Genomic DNA, 20,575 nt, shown 5'->3' with positions numbered 1-20,575 from the left:
TAATTTTATGAACAAGTTAAATTATTTCAATTTATTTTTTTATACCAGCTAGATAAAATAGGTTTTTGTTCAATAAGCTGTAATCTGAGCAAGGTAAAAACTGTTATTTTTCAGTTAACAGCCAATAAGAGCAGTTACATCAGCTAACCCGTTATTCCCCAATAACGGCAGTTATTCCGTTATGACGGAGAATACCCGTCTCGCCTCACTCCCAAGGCAGTCAATTTTGCTATTCTTAAAAATTTAAACGGATAAAACCACGCTTGGATCCGCGCAAAACAAAAAGACGAGAATAAAATAAAACAAAAAAAAAGCAGCACCATCCGCAGTGCTGCTATTTCATATCTGCAGTTTAACTCTCCTTTTCTCTCACCTTACTTCCCACTTCTCCCCTTCTCCTCCTCTCCTCCTAACCTAAGAAAACGAAACCCTAACCCTAACCCTAGCTCTGTCCTTTCTTTCTCCTCGTTCACGTCTCTTTGGATCTCTTTCTGCGGCAATGGGAGCTTTTGGCGAGGACAGTGGCGATGGGGACTGAGGAGATCTGCGGCAATGGGGAAACCCGAAGACGAGCAGGCGTTATCCACCGGTCCATCGTCGTCGTCGGAGGCCACCGAGGGGAATGCAGGCGATGGCTGCCCCCGGTGCCGATCCATCGGCAAGATCGTGCGGCCGCGCTGCGTTGCTGCGCTGTTTCTTGGTGTTGCCGTGCTGCTGTCGGCCGTGTTCTGGCTCCCCCCCTTCTTGAGGCATAGTGGGGATCTGAGAGATCGGAATCGGGACCCCTGGTTTAAAGGTGAGGATTTGGGACTCGTTGGTGGATTTTGGGAGGTTTCAGCAGCGACAGTGGGGTGCATTGCTGGATCTCGGCATGGTTTTCTTTTTCTCGCGCAGTTTGAATTGATTCTTCTTGTGATTTTGCTTGATGCATTCGTTTTACGGTGAATTAGTTAGTTTGCGTTGAGGTGGAATTGTATTTGCTGATTTATAAGATGAAAAATGGTTATATTTTTGATGAATCTGTTAATTAGTTAGAAATGAGTGGCGATTTTTGATTCTGATGATATCATAGTTTTGTTAACAGGCTTTGATTAGGTGGGTGCAAATTGGAATGTAGATGGATTTGGTTCGGTAAGTACTATGAATAGTTTTTGTTTAGGATCTCTGATGAGAGATCCTCACTTTGTTTCACGGAGGGAGTGAGTCTGGACGATTCCTGATGCTTAAGGTGTTAGAATGGACCCACAGTTTGAGTGCGATCTAAGTGAATGTTTGATTACATCTCAGACTCTGATGGTTAAGGACTTGATGTTTCTATACTCGAATATGTATGTCATCTGGGTTTCTATTTGAGATGGGGAGACCTGATTTTGTTACATGGCATTAGGAATTTCAATATGTGCCTGTTGGAAGCCATTCTGGTTGCTTTCTATATTTCTCGTGTTACTGGAGATATTGTTATTTATTATGCTTCATCTGGAAGTGATGTTGTAGGTGGCCACAGATTTTCAGCATTATTTTGAAGATTTGGGATACTTTTGACAATTAGGGGGCATTTTATTCATTATGATGGGGTTTTTTATGTATGAGTGCCCAATGATGTGCTTCATGCAAGCCCAAGGATGAAGGTCCTTAAGGCTTATCTGATCTTCGACAATGCTTTAGTTTTGGTTGTGGGGAGGTCTCTACCTTCAGAAAGTATTGTTCACCTTCAAGTACTCCAACTTGTATAGAGAAAGCAGGGAAATATGAGGCCATGCAACTTTTTTCATTATGAAGCATTTATCACCATTAGCACAGACTTGGTTTTTGATCATCCACAAGAGTAACAGTGTGGTGCTTAAGGGTATGTAGATTGCATAGATAGTTTCTGCTGAGTGACGAGAATTTCATATACATTTATGAGCCAACTTTTTGAGGAAGTTTAAATTTTAGGGGTACAAAGAACAATAAGAAAGGGTCTATTCCCCATTTAATTGGACTTCACATTGATCAATCACAGGCAACAATCATCTAGGATTCTGTGTACTAGAGTGTCTTGCTGCATAACAGAAAGATTGGTAGATAGAACATGGCATGCTTTTGCTTTGGAACAATTTTGGAAACAAAAATATGATAAATTGAATGATGAGCGATGTTTCTTTTAAATTGGTGGTACATGGAAGAAAATTCAGATTTTGGATATTTTCGCTATTTGGTTAAGAGAAAGAAATGGAACACAGTTCTTTATATAACAACATAAGCATGCCAAATTTAAAAAAAGGTGTGCTACATGTACTCAGTTGGCAATGTAGATCTTTTTTCTCTCTCTGCGTCAAATTTTGCTAACAATACAATGAATGCAATGATGTCCCAATACATATTGATGTCATTTACATGTGGTGGTGAAGAAGTCATGATATTAGCCGTACAAGATCACACCTTAGAGCTTTAAAACACGGCTGCTTGACAAGGAAGCAAGTAGTGCATTGCCTGTGGGAATGTTATTTGGTAATGAATTATAACATGTTTAGGTTAACAGAACTTTATCTAATATCAAATCTAGGATTTGCGCTTATTCCCAAACCATTTTCCTAATGGCTTCAGGGCAAGTTTATATTGTAACCATTATTATGAGCTAATTCAGAGTATTTTTAGCTAGATTTTTTTGGCTGGATCCAGTTTTAGTAAACTTGTGACCTACTTATCATTTGAATTCGATCAATATTTGGGATCAATACTAACTTGGTGGCCCAAGTTATTGTCAGGCCTGATTCAGATACAGTTCCACTAAATCCATTACTTTAAATTTGCATTAAATATCAATATAAATTAAATAAATATTATTAAGATATTAAATTGAATAAATAATTAGTTATCTTTAATAATTTGCTTATAGTATGGTTGTTTCTATGCAAGTGTTAAAGGTGGGGGAACTTTACTTTTGAGAACTTGAGTTGTTCTATTTGGTTCGCAGGAACTTGGTGCATAGAAACGTGCAACTTTTAGACAATAAAGCAGTTATTGAATAAGCAATAATAGTAATCATAATCACTTAAATATTGCTTATATGGCTTGTTTTGAAGGAGGGAGCGTGTGGGAGAGTGTTAAAGTAGCTTTGAATGCTTTGCTGCTCTCTCAAAACTTGACTTCTAGGTGCCCCAGCACTTGCCCCTTCAAAGTCAAGTTCGTCCTTGTTTCAGGAAATTGAGAACTTGAGTTCCGAAGTTCAGTCTGAGTTATAGGAAAGAAGAAACAATCATAAGTGTCCACTTGGAGGGAACTTGAATTTGGGCCCCTAAATTATAAGGAAACAAGCACACCTATATTACCTTATCACTATATGCCTGAATTATGTCTTTGTCATTGTTAAATTCCTGGACAAGGTAGGATTACAATTATTTTGCTTCCCTCTTCTCTAAGTATAACAACATTTAACCCTTGAACCATCCATTGCTTCTTTTCCTTTCACATGGATTGTGTCCTTTAACCATGATTGCTTCTCCAAAGACCTCATTATCCATATTAGGGACATGGTCCATTTTTTCACTCTTGGGTTTTATGTCCCTTGATTATGCCTCTGGATTTACGTACTGATGTGCGATTCTTGGATGGTATCTTCCTCTTTATTTTGTTTTATTTTATTTTTTTGCAAATCCTCAGGGTTTCCAACAAGTGACTTTCATTTTGTTTACTTGCTCATCATGTTGAATATGTAGAGCATTGTTCTCTAGAAGGTTTTGGAGGATCCTTAGTTACAAAAGAGATGGTTTGAGAAGACAGGCTTACAAATCTTTGATGAGATAAATATGTTATTCCTGGGGTCGCTATTGAGAACTTGGTTTCCTTTAGCGTTCTCCTTGACATATGAGATTTCTTAATCCAAATTTTTGAGCCTATCGATGGGGATAGATTTTCTTTCACTTGTGTTGTTGCTTGTGATAATCCACAACTTAGTAACAGCCCAACAGGAAAAACATAATATGGAATTCTTTCTTGACGGTCAATTTCTCAGAGGAACAAACAAATAATGCAGATATCATATTTCAGATGTTTTGGGGAATTTTCAGAATACATTGTATATGGTAATATGAATATAAATTCTCAAAATCTGAATTTAACTACTCTGTAACAACTTCACCCCCCCCCCCTCTTCCAACAAAAAAAGAGGAAATACCATCCAAAGGGGCTATTGAAGTTACGACAATAATAATAAACAAACTAGTTAAGTGAATGCAAGAAATGCCGAACGGAGCCGTACCGCTCGGTTCAGGCCGAATCGAGCGGACCCGGTCTCTAACCGGGTCGGTTCGGGCATATAAAACGGACGGTACAAGAGCGAATCGAACGGAACCGCCCGGTACAAAAGCGAATCGGACGGAACCGGACCGGTTTCGTCCGGTTCGGCCAGGACTTGGTGCAAACTAGTCAGTTTGCACTGAGTCTGGTTAGATGCATTTTTTTCCACAGCGCGTGCGTTGTGGCATTTTTGGTGACCGGTTCGGACCAGACCAGGCACCGACCAGTATAGCACCCGGTACCGGTTCAGCAATCCTTGAGTGAATGTGTGAAGGATCTCACCACAAATGAGGTGTAAAGCATTTTGATGAATTTTTAAGCTTTGGTTGGTCAAAATCTATTTACAAATGCATGTCGTAAAACGAGAAAGGAAACAAACATGCAACCTTGGTTAAATCTTCACATTGGCTGTATTAACACGAGAAAATTCTCCCTCTACGAAATCTCTATCCTCAACTTAACAATAAGCTCAAGGGCTGATGTTTTGATATTGGAGAACATAAATCATCACTAACATGCCAAGTAATAAAAGAAAGACATTTTAAATTTACGATTATGATGCTTATTGGGTTCTTCTACTCGAGAGATAGCGAAGATAAGTAGTAGTCAAAATAGATCTCTTAAATACCACCAAGCTTTATGAATGAAAAAGATTTTTAAGGTAGAATTCCTGATATTTTCGAACTTCAAAAAAAGGAAGAAAAATATACCCATATCACTTCACTAGAGGGGCCTTATTGGATAATTAATATAACAAGGATTAGTGTTTTAAAAGACGGCTGTCAATTTGTAGTATGCAGGTGGTCAGGAGAATGCATAGCTGCATATTCATTATGCAGGCCACATATGTGGATGCATATGTGGTAAATGTTTTTATATATTTAAAAATAAATAAAATATATTAAAGACAATAGTAGCAATACTTTTTTAATCAATAACATCTTTATTAATAACATTAACATCTACCTCTTAGGCTTGCTACTTAAAACTTATCCTTAATAGCAATAATTATAGCATAATTAACAAATCAATAATGTTAATATACATGTATTTGGCCTGTCTGAAAACCCAAATCCAATCAAATCATTAACTTGAACATGTTCTGTTCACATGATCTTGCATAGGAGCGGTCAGATACATGGCTGCAACATGCTAGAAGGCCACATTTGCAGTTCACAATGATAACTAGGCTGCATATGTGGTCATAGAATGATAATCCTACCACATAAGCATGCATGTTGTGCCAAGTGAGTGGCCTGTTCAGTCCATATATGGCCCGGATGTACATAGCAGTTGCATAAGGGAATACAATGCTATCAAGGGATCATATGCATATGCGGCCTTGTACCCCACAATTTAAAGCACCGGCATGGAGATTGGCTCATATATGGAGGACTTTCATGTGAAAAAGGGTTTGAATGTGATCTTTGAACTCTCTGTAGATGGTTCAACAATCATGTCATTTGTAATTTATGGTGATTGGAGAGGATGGGGTAAATGATGCTTAATGATGCTTGGCCATTTATTTAAGGTCTGGTCTGTTTGAAAGAACCAAACAATTGATGTTGTGATATTATTGGCTTGCAGTTGACTTGACATGGCAGCTATAAATGCTTCTTACAGTGATCCATCGCTGTTAAAAATTATTGAAACTTAGCTTATGAAGGATTAAAAAAAGGAGGCCTCACATGACAGATATGCTGATTTTTAGTGACTACATGCAACTGCATATTTACAAGGTTTGTTATGCAGATTGGTGTTGAGGTGAACGGTTGACAAATTTGATTGGCATCAAAATATAGTGGCTTGTGAAGTCAACCGGCAATGGATGTACTAATTGATAAGAATGGCAAGCGAACTTGTAGGTTGATGATGCTAGGAATATACAAAAATGTAGTATAGATGAGTGGGGTCCTTGTAGATGTTGTGCATGGTGAGAAGGTAGTCAAGGATCATGAAAATGATATTGAAGAAGTGGATCGAATGAGGAGGAAAGTAGTGGCAGATTGAAAAACATTTGAAGAAAAAGTGGTTGGTCATAAGCAAGGTTTGCCGTACAAACCCGTACCGACCTATCATATTGGCAAGGTACCGGTACAGTACCGATGTTTGGTTTGGTATATGAGTTGAACCAGTCTTTACTGGTCCGAACCAAGCGGAATTGCGCCATACCGGGATATGCACCACACACACTAACCAATACCATCTTGTTTTGGGCATCATCGTGATAAAAAGTGAGAAAAAAGTGGGGTTAGGATTTGTCTTGGTATGGTGTGCGTACCATACCATATCGACTGTATTGAATTGGTAACATATTGGTATGGTACTTAGTATCGAGATTGCATATTTTGGTCACAAATATACATGACCAAGGTAGTAATGATAAACAATGTTCCATTTCCAAATACTGGTTTCAATACCTATATTGGCACCCAACTAGTATGCCCTTGCTGGGTATTTGTATAGTACACCATTTGATAGTGACACTCAATATGGGGGTTGTGTTGAGTATTTGTTCTTACCTGTATGACACAATGTCTAGTATGGACTAGTATGATCCAATATTTAAATCCTTGATGATAAAGGTTCCTGATAGGTTGGCACTGAAATCTTTGCTTTTGGTGTGAGTAATATTAGTGAAAAAATGGCAAATACATAGATATTAGCTGCGAACATTGGGCAATATTAATTGGGGATGAACATGTTTGAAGACCTGAAGCTTAATAATTATCATGGAAGATAATGATATAGATGTCGATGAAGAGACTAAAATTAAGGATGATGCCAAGTCCATTCAAATGTGTGCTATAGAGATATGACTGAGCAGCACAAGATGATTATAGGATGCATATAAAAGCCTTAAGTGAAAGAAAAATGGACCATTATTGAGGATTTGCAAGCTTGAAACTGTTTGGCAGACAATTTTGCTTGATAAACATGAAGATCTTTAGGTATGGGGGCACAGATTTTATATGAGATGTGAAAGATGATTTCAAAGGAGCATATGTTCTGATCCTAATCTAAGACAATGATTTCAAGTACATAAAGCCTGAAGTAAACTGAAGAATATTGTGATGGCAAAGTTCCAAATATTAGGTGGAAGATGCTGATTCTTTTTATATCTAAATGGGGCATGAAACCTAGATGCTTGGTAAAATACACGTAATAATGAATAAGCTGAAAGTAATAGAGTGAATTAAACTTGTGGATGGTCAAAAATTTCCATCAAAACCTAATTTTTGGTTGACTTTGTAAAGCAAATCAAATAAACTAGTAAGTAGATGTCACAAAGTAACCTTAAATGCAAGCAAAGTTATTGAATACCCCAAAGAGGTCGATATACAAATATTTGATCGGCAAAAGAAGTGAAAGAGGTAGAAATCAGTTAAAAGGGAATCCATAAACGCTTATAGGAAAAATAATGTATGATTGGCTATAAAACTTTCTGCAACCTGCATGCAGGCATGAAGGAGAAGTAGTTATAGGTCAATAGGGATAAATTGGAGGAATTCATGACCAATGAATGCCAAGGATGACTCTTATAAAATCTACAATCCTGTAATTCTGTGAGCGCTAAAGATACCTTTGAAATTAATTTGAAAGATGTTAAATACTGAGTAATAGTATACATCGATGATTTGGAGATGGCACTTAAGTTGGCAAGCAAATCCGAATTGGGCGACATGAAAAATGGAGTAAGTAGGTATCATCACTTTTGTTATATTTCAGGAAATACTATAATTGGACATCAATTTTGGAGGATCAGTGGTGGTGAGGATGAAGTTGCTACAAATTGAATGAGCCCTAACTGGACTCCTCTTGTGGTCCATTAACAGAGAATGCTTGAAAAATCCTTTTGGGCATTATTCACTAGCTAAGATGGTAGCACTTGTTCATGTTTTTTCAAGATCCAACTAGATATTCGTTTAGTTTGTTGAACTGGTCAAAAACCCAGCTTCTTAGCTAACTGTTAGTTTGTCTGTATCAGTTGAAGAAAGGTTGGAATTACCATAAACAATAATCAGAACCACCACTTGAACCTGGTGAACTTGAGGCCCTATGATGGTGATCCTATCTTCTGATATCATAAAAAATTGAAGGAGAAATGTTCAAGTGAATTCAGTTTTATAGGGTATCATGCCACTTGTGATACCAACTCGTAGCATTTTAGGACTTTGCAGCAGTGAAGTATTGGGTGCAGATATAGGAAATCAATGCAACATCTAATTAACTAATAAAAAAGAATGGAGATAGCAGATAAGCATAAGACGTTTTTTTTCTTTTCTTCAAAAGTATGGTGCATGTAACCTGTTTTAAGCCACTAATAGCCTTCATCAATAAATTTTGCTTCCCAACCATAAATATCGAATGCCTTATTAAATAGATGGAGCTACATTGTGTGTACAAATATCAAGTGATGGCCAATTGCTGGGATTTGGTGTCAATAGCTGATGCTCTAGTGTTCTTCCTGCCTGACTTTTAGGGAAGAGGTCCTGTGAAGGCCATTTGTAAACCTCGCAGCATGGATGTAGTGTTCCCTTTTGCTTTTTAAGTTGACCTTTTGCAGATGTTCTCGTAACTTTTACTAATTTCATGCATGTTTTCTTAGTGTTGGACTGGAAATTTGTCTAGCAGTTATGGTAAAACTAGCCGACTGCATTACAAAGAAACTGCTAGGTTTGCCAACAATAATTTAACTTTTTACTGGTGCATTCTTGTCCTATGCTGATTGTATGCTGTTACCAGCAGGCAATACCAGATGGAGATGCATCATGACAAATTGCTTCAGGTTGTCACCAATGAGAGGACTTGCTTGTTTAAAGAATTCTGCTTTGATAAACTTGCATTTGTTAATAGCTACAGTCAATTTATGCCATGATTTGTCCGAACTGTACCTTTTATTACATTGAAGATTTTCCTTTTCCAGAATTCTGGATATTGAAGATATTGGAAATTCAGAATCATGCTACCATATTTTTTGAGTTTTTTTCTGTAGTTTTTAAATTTCTATAGGTATCTGAATTTTTCACTGAGAATTAATTTTGGCAGCTGATATAGTAGCAAGTTTCAGACTGCAAAAGCCTGTTGCTCTGCTAGGCACCAATATCTCAAAACTTCAATATGATATCTATGAAGAAATTGGTGTTCTTAATTCCTTGGTATGTTTTCTACTCTTATCAAATGTCTGATGTCCATCCATAATGTGCATATGCCTTTACCTAATGGTTTTAATTAATCAGGTGGTTGTAAGTTCTCTGGAACCTTTAGCTGGATCAAATTGGACGACCGTAGTTTTTGCTATTTGGCCTTATCCAAAAAATTCAACTATGTCATCTGCTGAGATAAGCATTCTCAGAGAGTCTTTTATGTCCTTGGTTACACGGCAGTCAACTCTCCACTTGACCACATCGTTGTTTGGGAACTCATCCTTCTTTGAGGTGCTAAAGTTCCCTGGAGGGATTACAATTATCCCTCCACAAAGTGCTTTTCTTCTGCAAAAAGTGCAACCAATTTTTAATTTCAGTTTGAACGTTGCAATCTATCAAGTACAAGACAGACTCAGTGAACTGAAGGACCAGATGAAATCAGGGTTGCTACTCAATTCTTATGAGGTTTGCCCATGGATTATATTCTGCTTCATGATTGTTTTCTTTATATTAACTATTTTTAGCGGTTCACATCTAGTAATGCTTAAATTTCTTAATATTTTAAAGTAGTTCCTACTGTCTTATATATTCAGTATTACTTGAAACTTGCATCTAGCTTGCAGAATGTGTGTCTAACATCTATTGATGAGTCATGTATGCCTTAGATGGCTGACATACTTACCGAGTTTCTAGATTCTAAATTTTGGATATCAGGCTCTTCAAACAATGAAGGGGCCATCGCTTGCTGCAACGGTAAAAGGCTTAGGTTGACAAGCGGAAAAACATGGGTTCGTTCCTAGGATAATCACTTTGTGCAAACAAAAGCCAAAAAGATAGATTCAAGGTTCACCATGCTAGTGCATATTGTCCTATACATGGCATGCTGTTCCAGTACCAAACCAGGGGGCATACTGAGTATCGGTATGCTGAACCAATCAGTATTGGTATTGTATTAACATAATACTGGTATGGGTACTAAAACCGGTATTGCGAATCTTGGTTAGGTTTGTTTATTGTTTGCTCCTCTGAAGACTTTGGATTGTCGAGACCATAACTTGGTAATGACCCTTGTTAGGCTCTTCAGTTCCACTTGTCTTTGAGCTTGGTTGAAGATGAATTTTTTAATACTTTGCAAAATGCCATTCTGCTTGTACATTTGTAATTTTAGAGCCTAGATGTGAAATGTGTGCTTTGATAACATTACCATTTAAAATGCATAACTCTAACCTCTTTACTTTTTTTAAGACACTTAGAAGATAACATGCTATCATTTGTGACACTAAACATTTATCAAAGGAACAATGTTTTATATATTATTATCTGTAATTTTGATTGCTGCTGAAGATCACATCACTAATTAACAAACATTACACCTTCCACAGTACATATCAAACAAGTCACAACTATTCAAATGTGCAAAATCTACAGTAGCATCAAGAATTAATCAATAACTTTATAAGTTAGCAGTTAACAACAAAAAAAGAGCTCTCTTTCAATTTTATATAGAAAATGAAACATCTTAATGTAGTCGATTTTTTATGATCTAAGATATTAGAAAATCAATGGGTATAGTTTAGTTCAGGACTGGCAGAATCGGTACTGGGAACCGTATTGGTTTTTTGGTGGCACGAGTCGTTACGGGCCTGTTTTGACAGAGAGGGCGATGCAGACCGTGGGAGAGAGGAAAAGAGAGAGAGAGAGAAGGGGAGGAGGTAGGGAGAGAGGAGGCTGGTGGACACCGGTGGAGGCCGGCGAACACTGGCGGAGGCTGGCGCCTGGGCGGGAGGCGAGGCCGCGGCCGGTTCCCCTATTTCATTTGAAACAAGGGTCCGACCGATTAAAAAAAATCCGCCAGCTTTCCTCCCTCTTCCTCTCCTTTCCTCTCTCCCTCACTCTCTTTTCCTCTCTTTCCTTCTCCTTCTCCACCTCCAACAACGGTTTTCGTTTCTGTTGTCGGAACCACATTGGGGAGCCATCGATACGGCTCGGAATGACTGGAACCGTCCAGTTCGGGACAGTTTTGTTAACTGAGCGGTTCCGTTGACCTTGGTTTAGTTGATATTTTGTTTTCTTATCTCATTCTTTTCTTGCCAAATTCAATACTAGAACATACATCTAAATCTAAAACTTTTGCATCTGGATGAATGCACCATTATATACATGATTTTCTGGGAGAATCTTTTGACATGCATCGCATCCGAGCCTACCTATGTTTAAGGACTCTTAGAGAAAGCTTAATGGAGTTTCAAATTTACGCAGCCTTGCTCCTGCATATGGAGTTGCTGTTTTTGTGTTTTGAACCTGTGACTTCCGGGAGACAAATCTTCTAAATTTTTCAAAGCAGGCAGCTAGTGCACGAAGCTCCTGCCATCACGGGGTTTGGAAGAGTCAAATTTACACAGCCTTCCCCCCGCATATGGCCTGTTCCGTCTTTTGAACCACGACTTCTAGGAGACAAAGTGAAGCAAGCTTACTGTTGCACAAGGGCTCACCCTCTAATCTTTTAAATTTGATTCTTAAAATTTTAGATAAAAGGAAGATTTGATTGGGTAGTTTGTATACCCTCATTGATCTTATCCTTTTGTTAGTAACCCATTTACAATTTCAAACACCTAAAAAATGTGTCCCCTGCTTCCTTTTTTCCCTAATCCCAAGCCACTAAGAATTTTGAAATATGAAGAACATATTATCACATCGATCATTCTAAAATCATGAAATTATGGTTTGTCGATATTTCGATCTAAGGCCCTGTTTGGGGGAGCTGTTGGCAGTAGAGCTGTTGGAAATAGAGCTGTTGGAAGTAGAGCTGTTATAAAAAGCTGTTTGCTGTTTGATAACTACATTTTTAAAGTGTTGTGGCACTTTAACATGTGTTTGGTAAACAAACTGAAAAAGTACTTTTGTGTGACAAAATGACCATAAAGGACATTACTAGTATTATAAAATAGAGCATAATAAAATATAATATGTATTAATACATAAAAATATGATATAGTATAATATTAATATAATAAAATATAATATTATTATAATATAGTACTATAATACTATGTACTATAGAATAATAATTTAATATAATATTAAATTATTTAATATAACATATCAATATATTATGGTATAATGTAATATAATATTATATTTATAGTATAATCAATAATAAATGTATAAAATATTATAATTATTAGTGTAAATTCATTTTTCATCCTTCTGATGACCATTTGTAGTTAACCAGCGGCAGTCTCGACGGAAGGGAGCCAAGGCGGATGCATGTTGCCGTGGGCGGACGCCGCCGCCCAAAAGGGCACCCCACGATTTCCAATATCATCAAAAATATGAGCATAAATTAATTTTCCATAATATAACATAATATTAAATTATTTAACATAATATATTAACATATTATGATATAATGTAATATAATATTATATTTATAGTATAATACATAATAAAGGTATAAAATATTATAATTATTAGCATAAATTAATTTCTCATAATATAATATAATATTAAGTTATTTAACATAACATATTAATGTATTATGATACAATATTATATTATATTTATAGTATAATACAATAATAAAAATATAAAAAAATTTAATTATTAGCGTAAATTAATTTTTACTCTTCTAATGATCATTTATCTCCCTAACAAATTTTCTTGCTAGATGATAAAATTGGTTAAACAATTACTAATATTTTTATTTATTTATTTATTTATTTTATCTTCTCTATTTTTTTCATTTCCTTTTCTTCTTTTTTTTTTCTTTTCTTTTTTTTTTTCTTTTCTTCTTTTTCTTTTCTTTTCTTTTCCTTCTCTTCTTTCTTTTTCCTCCTTCCCGAAGCTTCTCGCCTCCCTTCTTCCTCCCTTGCCTCACTTCTCCCGCATGGTCATGGAAGGGGCGATCAAGCTCCCGGCGGCGCGACGACGGGAGGATGGGTGACGAAGCCGAAGAGAGAAGCTTTGAGGAAGAGGGAGAGCGGTCGGGGGAGAGGGAGAGGTGGTTGGGCAAGGGAGAAGAGGCGGAGGGCGTCAGGGGCGGCGACGGGGGAGAGGGAGCAGCAGAGGAGGATGGAGAAGAGGAAGACGATGTCGGAGGCGGCGGCGGGGGAGAGAGAGCGGCAGAGGAGGAGGGCGTTGGCGACGACAGTAGGGGAGAGGGAACGGCAGAGGAGGAGGGAGAAAAGGCGGAGGGCGTCGAGGGCGGCGGCGAGGGAGACGGAACGGCGGCGGAGGAGGGAGAAGAGGGGGAGGGCGTCATGGGCGGCGGCGGGGGAGATGGAGAGGAGGGGGATGGGCGGAAGAGGAAGAGGAGGGTGATGGGCGGAAGAGGAAGAGGCGGTGGATGGGCCACTTTGGGAGGAAAAAAGGATTTTTAAATGGGGGTACTTTTGGTAAAATAACAGCTTTCCGACAAAGCTGAAAACAGCTTTTGGGGGGAAGCTACAAATTAGAGCTTCCCCCCAAAAGCTGTTTTCAGCTTTCCGCAAAAGCTGAAACAACTTTTCCGAAATTTTACCAAACATCTTTTTTTGTTTAAAAGTACTTTTGGAGGGCCAGAAAGTGCTTTTTGGCCTTCCAAAAGCTCCCCCAAACAGGGCCTAAGGCGAGTTTATGCATAGTGGCTCATTTATGGTATGCCGAACCGGGCCGTACCGGTCAGTACAAACCGGTCTGGCTAGCTACCGGTACGCCAGAGCCGTGAAAACCGGTACAGGCCGGTTCCGTGCCGGAGACGAAGAAGACGAAGAGAACGAGAGAGAGCGTGGGGAAGAGAGGGAGGGAGACCACCTTTGTCCGCCATCGGAGAGCCGCGGAGGGGCGTCGGAGGCCGGCGGGGGGCGGGGGAACCCGCAGGGGCGTGGCGGAGGCCGAGGCCGCGCTCTCTCTCTCGTTCTCTTCTTCTTCCCTGGCTCCGGCGGGGAAGAACTTTCCGGTTCGTACTGCCCGGTTTCGATACGAACCAGAACCGTACTGGTCCGGTAGGCAACCGATACGCCTGCTGGACCCGGTACGGCGGACCTTGGGCTCACCTTTCCGATTTTAGATTGGAGACCAATAACATGAGAGAGTGGTTTAAAGGTCATGGTACGGGAAAGGAGAGGGAAACATTGTAGACAATGCAGCTTGGTTTCTCTCGATCTTTTTTTTGACCTCGTTTAATGTTTATTTTATTGATTTTAATAATTAATTTTTGTTACACAATCAAGCATTGTCTTAATTTTGAACTGTGAATAGTTAGAATTTTCACTGTATATACATAGTCGCAGGATTTACAACAGTCTATGTATATGTATATTTTCATGTTTTAAGGGCATTTGTCTCAGCTTACTGATGCTACTTCATAATAAACTAACATCTGCTTTTGATGTATTGCAGAATCTGTATGTTAGGTTGACAAATTCAGAGGGTTCAACATTGTTTCCTCCAACAACTGTTCAGACCTCCATTGTGTTTAAAGTTGGGAATCACCAACCATTATTGCCAAGGTTGAAACAGTTGGCTAAGACCATCAGCAATTCTTCTGCAGGCAATCTTGGTCTCAATCACACTGTATTTGGTAGAGTAAAACAGGTCCGACTTTCCTCTTATCTTCAACATTCTCTGAGTAGTGGAGGCAGTAGTTCGCCTAGTCCCTCACCTCAACCACCGCCAGACCATCACAACCACCACCACCACCATCACCACCACCACCACCACCACCACCATCACCCAGACATGCATCTGGCACCTGCTCCTCCTCCTCGGCAGAGTTACCCAACTCCTCCTCCCTCTCATTGCCGATTTGGATACTCAAACAGACCCAAGAGTAAACCTTATCATCCAGTTCCGACTTCTGCACCCGTGGCCTCTCCGCAGCATTCTGCTGCACCTGAGTCTGCACCGCAGCATTCTGCTGCACCTGAGTCTGCACCACAGCATTCTATTAGTCCGCATGCGCATGAAGATTCACCAGGTCCAGCTCCAAACATGCATCCAGCATCACCGCTGCCTGCTGTTTATTTTGCTCATGTACGACCTCCAAGTGAGAATGTAACATATGCCAAACCTCCTGACAGAGTTCCTTCAATTTCACCTGTGCCAAATACATGTGAGTTTTTTTTTCTAAGTTATTCTATCTTAAACTCTGAATTCTATAGGTTTTCTTCTCTTTAACGAAAAGTGTACATTGTTATGAATATCCAATGAATGAAAAGTAAACAAAGAATATCTGATTCTAAGATTATTAAGGTGGCGTCATTTCTTAAAAATTGGCATCACCTAATCCAGGATTGTTGTCACTAAAAGGGTCTAGAGCTCTTGCAGTTGGCAACATATGCCAATTGATTATTTAGATATGAAGTTCCTTCTTCTCTTTTGTTATTTGGATGGAGTCATTAGTTATTCTACTCCAGTCGTGGCTAAAGCACAATTTCACTGGATGAATGCTCTTACATCCTGATAGGCTTGATCTTTTGTTAGCTGTCTGTGTAAAGAGTTTCTAGCTGCATATTTATTTAAGCATCAGACTGTCGTATCTGTATCATGCATGATGATAGTTGTCTCTTCCGACGTGTATATCATTCAGCTTGAGGCTTGCATCTTCATTATCAGGTCCTACAGGCCGACCTGTGAAAAGTGCGAGATTGCACAACAATTCTGTTTCCATATTGTTTGACTGTGAGACATGTTATATTGTTGATTTACTAACTTCTTTTCTGGATCCTTTGTATTATGCTGAATACAAGGGTGTTTTGCATTAGCATTTCGCTCAAGTCTGTTGGTTTGTACATGATGCACACCAGTTCTTTAAACCTATTTCTACTCAGATCAGACTGATCCTTCCTCATGGGATCATGTCCATCCCTGCTTGAGCAAACTTAAATGCTTAATCCTATCTATTTTTCTCTATGCTGGTTGAATCCTGTTGAGTGAGTTATGAAATAGATAAATTGCTTTATTTGTTCCATGTTATGTGGGTGAGGCAACAAGGCGTGTTGAATTGTGCAGGACATGTTGCTTGCATGCATGTGTTAAATTTTACACAGATGTGCATGCATGCGTGTTCAAGCATTTGTGCTTGTGCTTATGTACACATGTATGCATGTATAGAGAGAACAGACATGCTAAATAATTTGCTTCAAAGTCCCATATTGGCACTTACTATGCATGCATTAGGTCCAAATTAGGGCACACTGATGCAACTTAGTGGCTAGTTGCCTGTGCTATAAGAGTTGCACGAGCAAGGATTTCCTGAGTTTGTTTTTCCAACCTTGGCATATATTATTTCTGGTGATAGAGAACAAGTCAAAGCAGTGTTAAGTTAGGGACGAGCATAGTTGTCATACTGGGACCAGATATTGACCCGTCCAAGATGCTGGTTCACCAGGTTACCAGATCAACTACTGGGTTGACGATTCAGACTAGTAATATATTAAAAATAAATAACTATAGAAAAAATCTTATTGAAGGGTTTTAGCTTTGGCCAGAGCTCATCTGTTTTAGCAAAAATATATCTTTTTCATCTGGGAATAAGTTGAACCTAAACTCTAGTTTTGGATTTTGTTGAGTCTTGGTAGTTTCAATCAGTTTTGGCCCATGTTTGGTTGGTTTTTTTTTCAGGTTTCGCTGAAAATATAGATCTTTTGTCTCCTAAATTTTGTTTGGTATTCACTATCATATTAAGGACTTTTTATTTGTTTAGGAGTCTATGTAGTGTCATTTTTTTTTTCATGGTTAAAAGAGGGGATAGATAATCAACATATTCCTTGATAAGCGGAAACCTTTGCAAAGGTCCCTATTTTAGTAGTCTAAAATGATTAATGTGAACAACTAAATTCAAGAACTGTCATTTCAACAATGTTTTTATATGAAGCAACATTTGACAACTGCTGTATTTTATCAATTAGCCACTAAATAAAATAACATTTTATTCTTCACATCTTTTAATTAGTTGGGATTGGTTGGGTCTTTTATTTAAGCAGTCTAAATCTATTTAGACAAAGGGCTTGTTTGTTCTTTGGTTGAACTGGAATACTTGGTCATGGCATGATAGCAATGCATATGAGTTAAGTGCTTGTCAGTCCTGAACCTAGTATGATAGCAAGGTGTATGATTTAAGCACTTGTTTGGAGTCTTGAACCTAAGATTGTCTTTATCTGACATGTCTAAATGCTTAATATAAAAAATATTCTAGTGCATGAGGATCCCACTACTGTAGGGTTTGGTGAGGGTTAGATGTACGCAGTCTTAACCTCGCACATGGAGAAGTTGTTTCCATGATTCAATTCCATGACACCTAGTTCACAACAGAGCAATCTTACTATCGCACCAATAGAGCAACCTATGTCTAAATACTTGATGTACTGACAGTATAATATGGCAGCTATTAGACCAGTTTGCATAAAACAATGCAGAAGAGATGGTGACATTAAGGTGGCATGTTGAAAAAACTATGAATGATAAAGTTTAAAACCAATGCATTATAGAAAGCTTAGTAGTGGTATACTTGTGCTCCCTTGCAGATGAAGGGCTTCTTTGGCTGCCCGATCATGCTATCTATGTACGAGGGAAGACGGAAGAAGCATGACAAGGCAGTGGAGGTCATTGCTTCTTAGTCCAAGTTTTCTGTATGCAAAATCCATGTAAAACAATATCCGATTTTGAAAATTTAAGGTGGCAATGAGTCAATCAGCTCAAGCTTGATGGTAAGGCCTAGCTAGTCTGACCTGAACTTGATCCAACCTGTCAGCAGGTCAAACTTGGCTGACTTGAACCTGCTGGTAGGTGAGGCTGGACCTGATCCATATGAGGGCCGAAGTGCATGGAGAAAGGAGGAGGAACTGTGACATCTAAGAATTTGATGTTGCTGACAAAGCATGGTTGCAGTATTGGGTTACTAAATGGTGGGGATGGGGTGTTTGTACTAAGAGATGATGGCATCTTGGCAGTAGCAGGTGAGTTTTCTTTTTTTTGGAGGGGCGTGGGGGGGTGGGGGGTGTGATAACAAGGTTGGGGTTGTAAGTCAAGTCAAGGCAGTTTCAAATATTGGGTCCAGTTGGCTGGCTGGAAGCACAAGATTGAGGTTAGAGTTTGTGTTGAGTTTGATGATCAGGTCAGGATAGCTGGGGCAGCTGGGGCACTCCTTGCAAATTTTTCAGTCGATCTTTTAGATCTCCTTGCAATAATGGCGGATGGATGAAAGTGAGAATGAGAGGAAAGAGAGGGGAAGGAAGTGGAGAAGAAATGGGAGAGGGCAAGAAGGATAAGGGGTTGAGAGAGGAGAGGTGAGAAGGGAGGGAGAAGGTGAAGTTCAGGTAGAATTTTCGTGGAGTAAATTTAGAGCTAGGGTTTATATTTAGAATTCATATTAGCTTTATATCAATGCATGTAATGTTGTTATATATTGATATATTCATTCTACATATTATTTTAGGTGGACCTGAACTTACCCGCCCTTACAGCTGGTATGTTTATGGGCCTGAACCAAACAAACTGTGGGCCGAAAAGGTGTTCTTAAATGAGTTGGGGTACCAGAATTTCTGCCCTTAGAAATCTTGCGATCACAAGATCTATGGACCCCCTTGATTCTTGGACTTCAATCCTTTGCCCTTGTCTCCTTGTGTATAAGCTGTCCAAACAGGGCTCCAATGTGGGAGAGTAGTGTATGCCAGTATGCTTATACGCATGCTGGCCAGAGATTAATGTCTTGGATTAGACTAAGGGGTCAAAAGCTCAAATAGGAAAGAGGATGCACCTTGGATGGTTATTTTGAAGAATGGCCTTGAAGCCTCTCTCTCTTACAAGATTAAGCCTTGGATAAATAATGTTTAAACAGGATTTCTAAATATGCAAGCCTTGTTATATTTTTACTCATGCCATTAGACCTGGTTTTGCTTTGGTTGTGGATGGTTGTATGTGCATGTTGCTTTACTGTCATATCAAGTCAGATGCTATAAGACATTTGCAAGGCTTACATTTTTCGTTTTATCACGCATTAAAAGTCCAATATTTCTTGTCATAGTAGTGCAGTTGTGCTAGTGCTGGAAGGAATTGACAGGCAAAACAGAGTCTATATACAACTAGATTGGATAAAATAACCATAATTCTGATTTTCCTATGGTTCTGTTTAACTGGCTGATGTTTCATCTCCAAATTTCTTTTTTTTTCTTGAACTTTTATCTTCCGCATCTGAATTTCCTCATCTCAAAACTATTGGCATTATCTGTGCAGCTTCTGCTTCAGGCCAGTCTTGTGTCCGTTGGGTCCTTGCACTCCTGTTACATTTGTTGATGCGTTTATAGCGGACAAACGAATTATTTTGCTTTCTAGAACTAAACCACTCCGGTTTTAAGAAGCGGGGTACACTGGTCTGTGATGCTGCATGGGATTGTAACTTCGATGTGGGTGCAACAAAACTGGTGGCACCTTCATTCAGGTGGAAATTTTAATGTATGTATATATGGATATAATGCATCGGCAAATGTATTTTCCGGTCAAAGCCACAGAGGTGGCAGGCCCCTGTTTACATATATCGCCTTGTTTCTTTGTACTATTCTGCAGAAAATCAAGTAAAAGAAATGTATTTTGCGCCTAATAAGGTCAGGTGCTTGCTCCTGAGGAAGGGAATTCTGTTCTTTTGGGACGGTTTTAACTCTGCATGAATTTTCAGTTCTTTCTAACCTTGTTTGTTTCCAGCCATATTTCCTTTTCCTGGGTCTTTTCTGAGATAGATCCTTATGTAAGAGCATAACTGGTGGTAATGGATATATGTGCTACGTTAAACTCTCTCCAAAGGTAAGAAGATTAAAGCAGTTTTTACCTAAATAAGAGTTTGACGGTGCTTTTACAGAAGTCTTCGTCTTTTATTGTGTAACGAAACTTGAAGTTCATTGAACTTAGTTTAACTAGTTAGATATGACAGTCTTCCCCCATCTTTTATTGTTCAGCTGATCAGATCAGATTATGACCTGAAACAATTGTTGTTTGTTTCTAAAGACTGTCTTTTAGTTTGATTAAATGCAGTGAAGTAATGCTGAATTATTGTTGAAAGCTTCAAGAAGGATTTTGGTGTAAGGCTAGAGACTGGTTTGGAGAAAAGAAGGATATCATTGTTGTGGCTCGTCTTGACTAAGCTCCCAACTGTAGGAATAGTTTCTTAAACCTGCAAA

The 20,575-nt window shown here is 38.8% G+C and overlaps 1 protein-coding gene across 1 annotated transcript; it reads left to right on the top strand.

Moving 5' to 3' along the window:
- Positions 1–245: 245 nt before the first annotated feature.
- Positions 246–20,022, top strand: LOC113461640 (hydroxyproline-rich glycoprotein family protein). Its single transcript, XM_039119142.3, has 5 exons — positions 246–796; positions 9,328–9,437; positions 9,519–9,890; positions 14,805–15,516; positions 19,638–20,022. Exons 1-5 carry the CDS (start codon positions 553–555, stop codon positions 19,706–19,708), a joined length of 1,509 nt encoding a protein of 502 aa, XP_038975070.3. The 5' UTR covers positions 246–552; the 3' UTR covers positions 19,709–20,022.
- The last annotated feature ends 553 nt before the right edge of the window (positions 20,023–20,575 follow it).

The sequence above is a fragment of the Phoenix dactylifera genome, chromosome 8, assembly GCF_051530095.1.
Source record: "Phoenix dactylifera cultivar Ajwa chromosome 8, Ajwa_hap1_PhDact_Kaust_v1.1, whole genome shotgun sequence".
Taxonomy (NCBI): Eukaryota; Viridiplantae; Streptophyta; class Magnoliopsida; order Arecales; family Arecaceae; genus Phoenix; species Phoenix dactylifera.
Note: the sequence above shows the minus strand (reverse complement) of the source record. Positions and strands in the feature narration are given on the sequence as shown.

What these genes read in the sequence shown, in the direction of transcription:
- LOC113461640 (XM_039119142.3), top strand. Translation starts at nt 553, where the DNA reads ATGGGGAAACCCGAAGACGAGCAGGCGTTATCCACCGGTCCATCGTCG. An exon ending in TTGGTGTTCTTAATTCCTTG is followed by an intron (nt 9,438 to 9,518) that starts GTATGTTTTCTA and finishes TTAATTAATCAG; the next exon opens with GTGGTTGTAAGTTCTCTGGA. An exon ending in TTCACCTGTGCCAAATACAT is followed by an intron (nt 15,517 to 19,637) that starts GTGAGTTTTTTT and finishes TTATCTGTGCAG; the next exon opens with CTTCTGCTTCAGGCCAGTCT.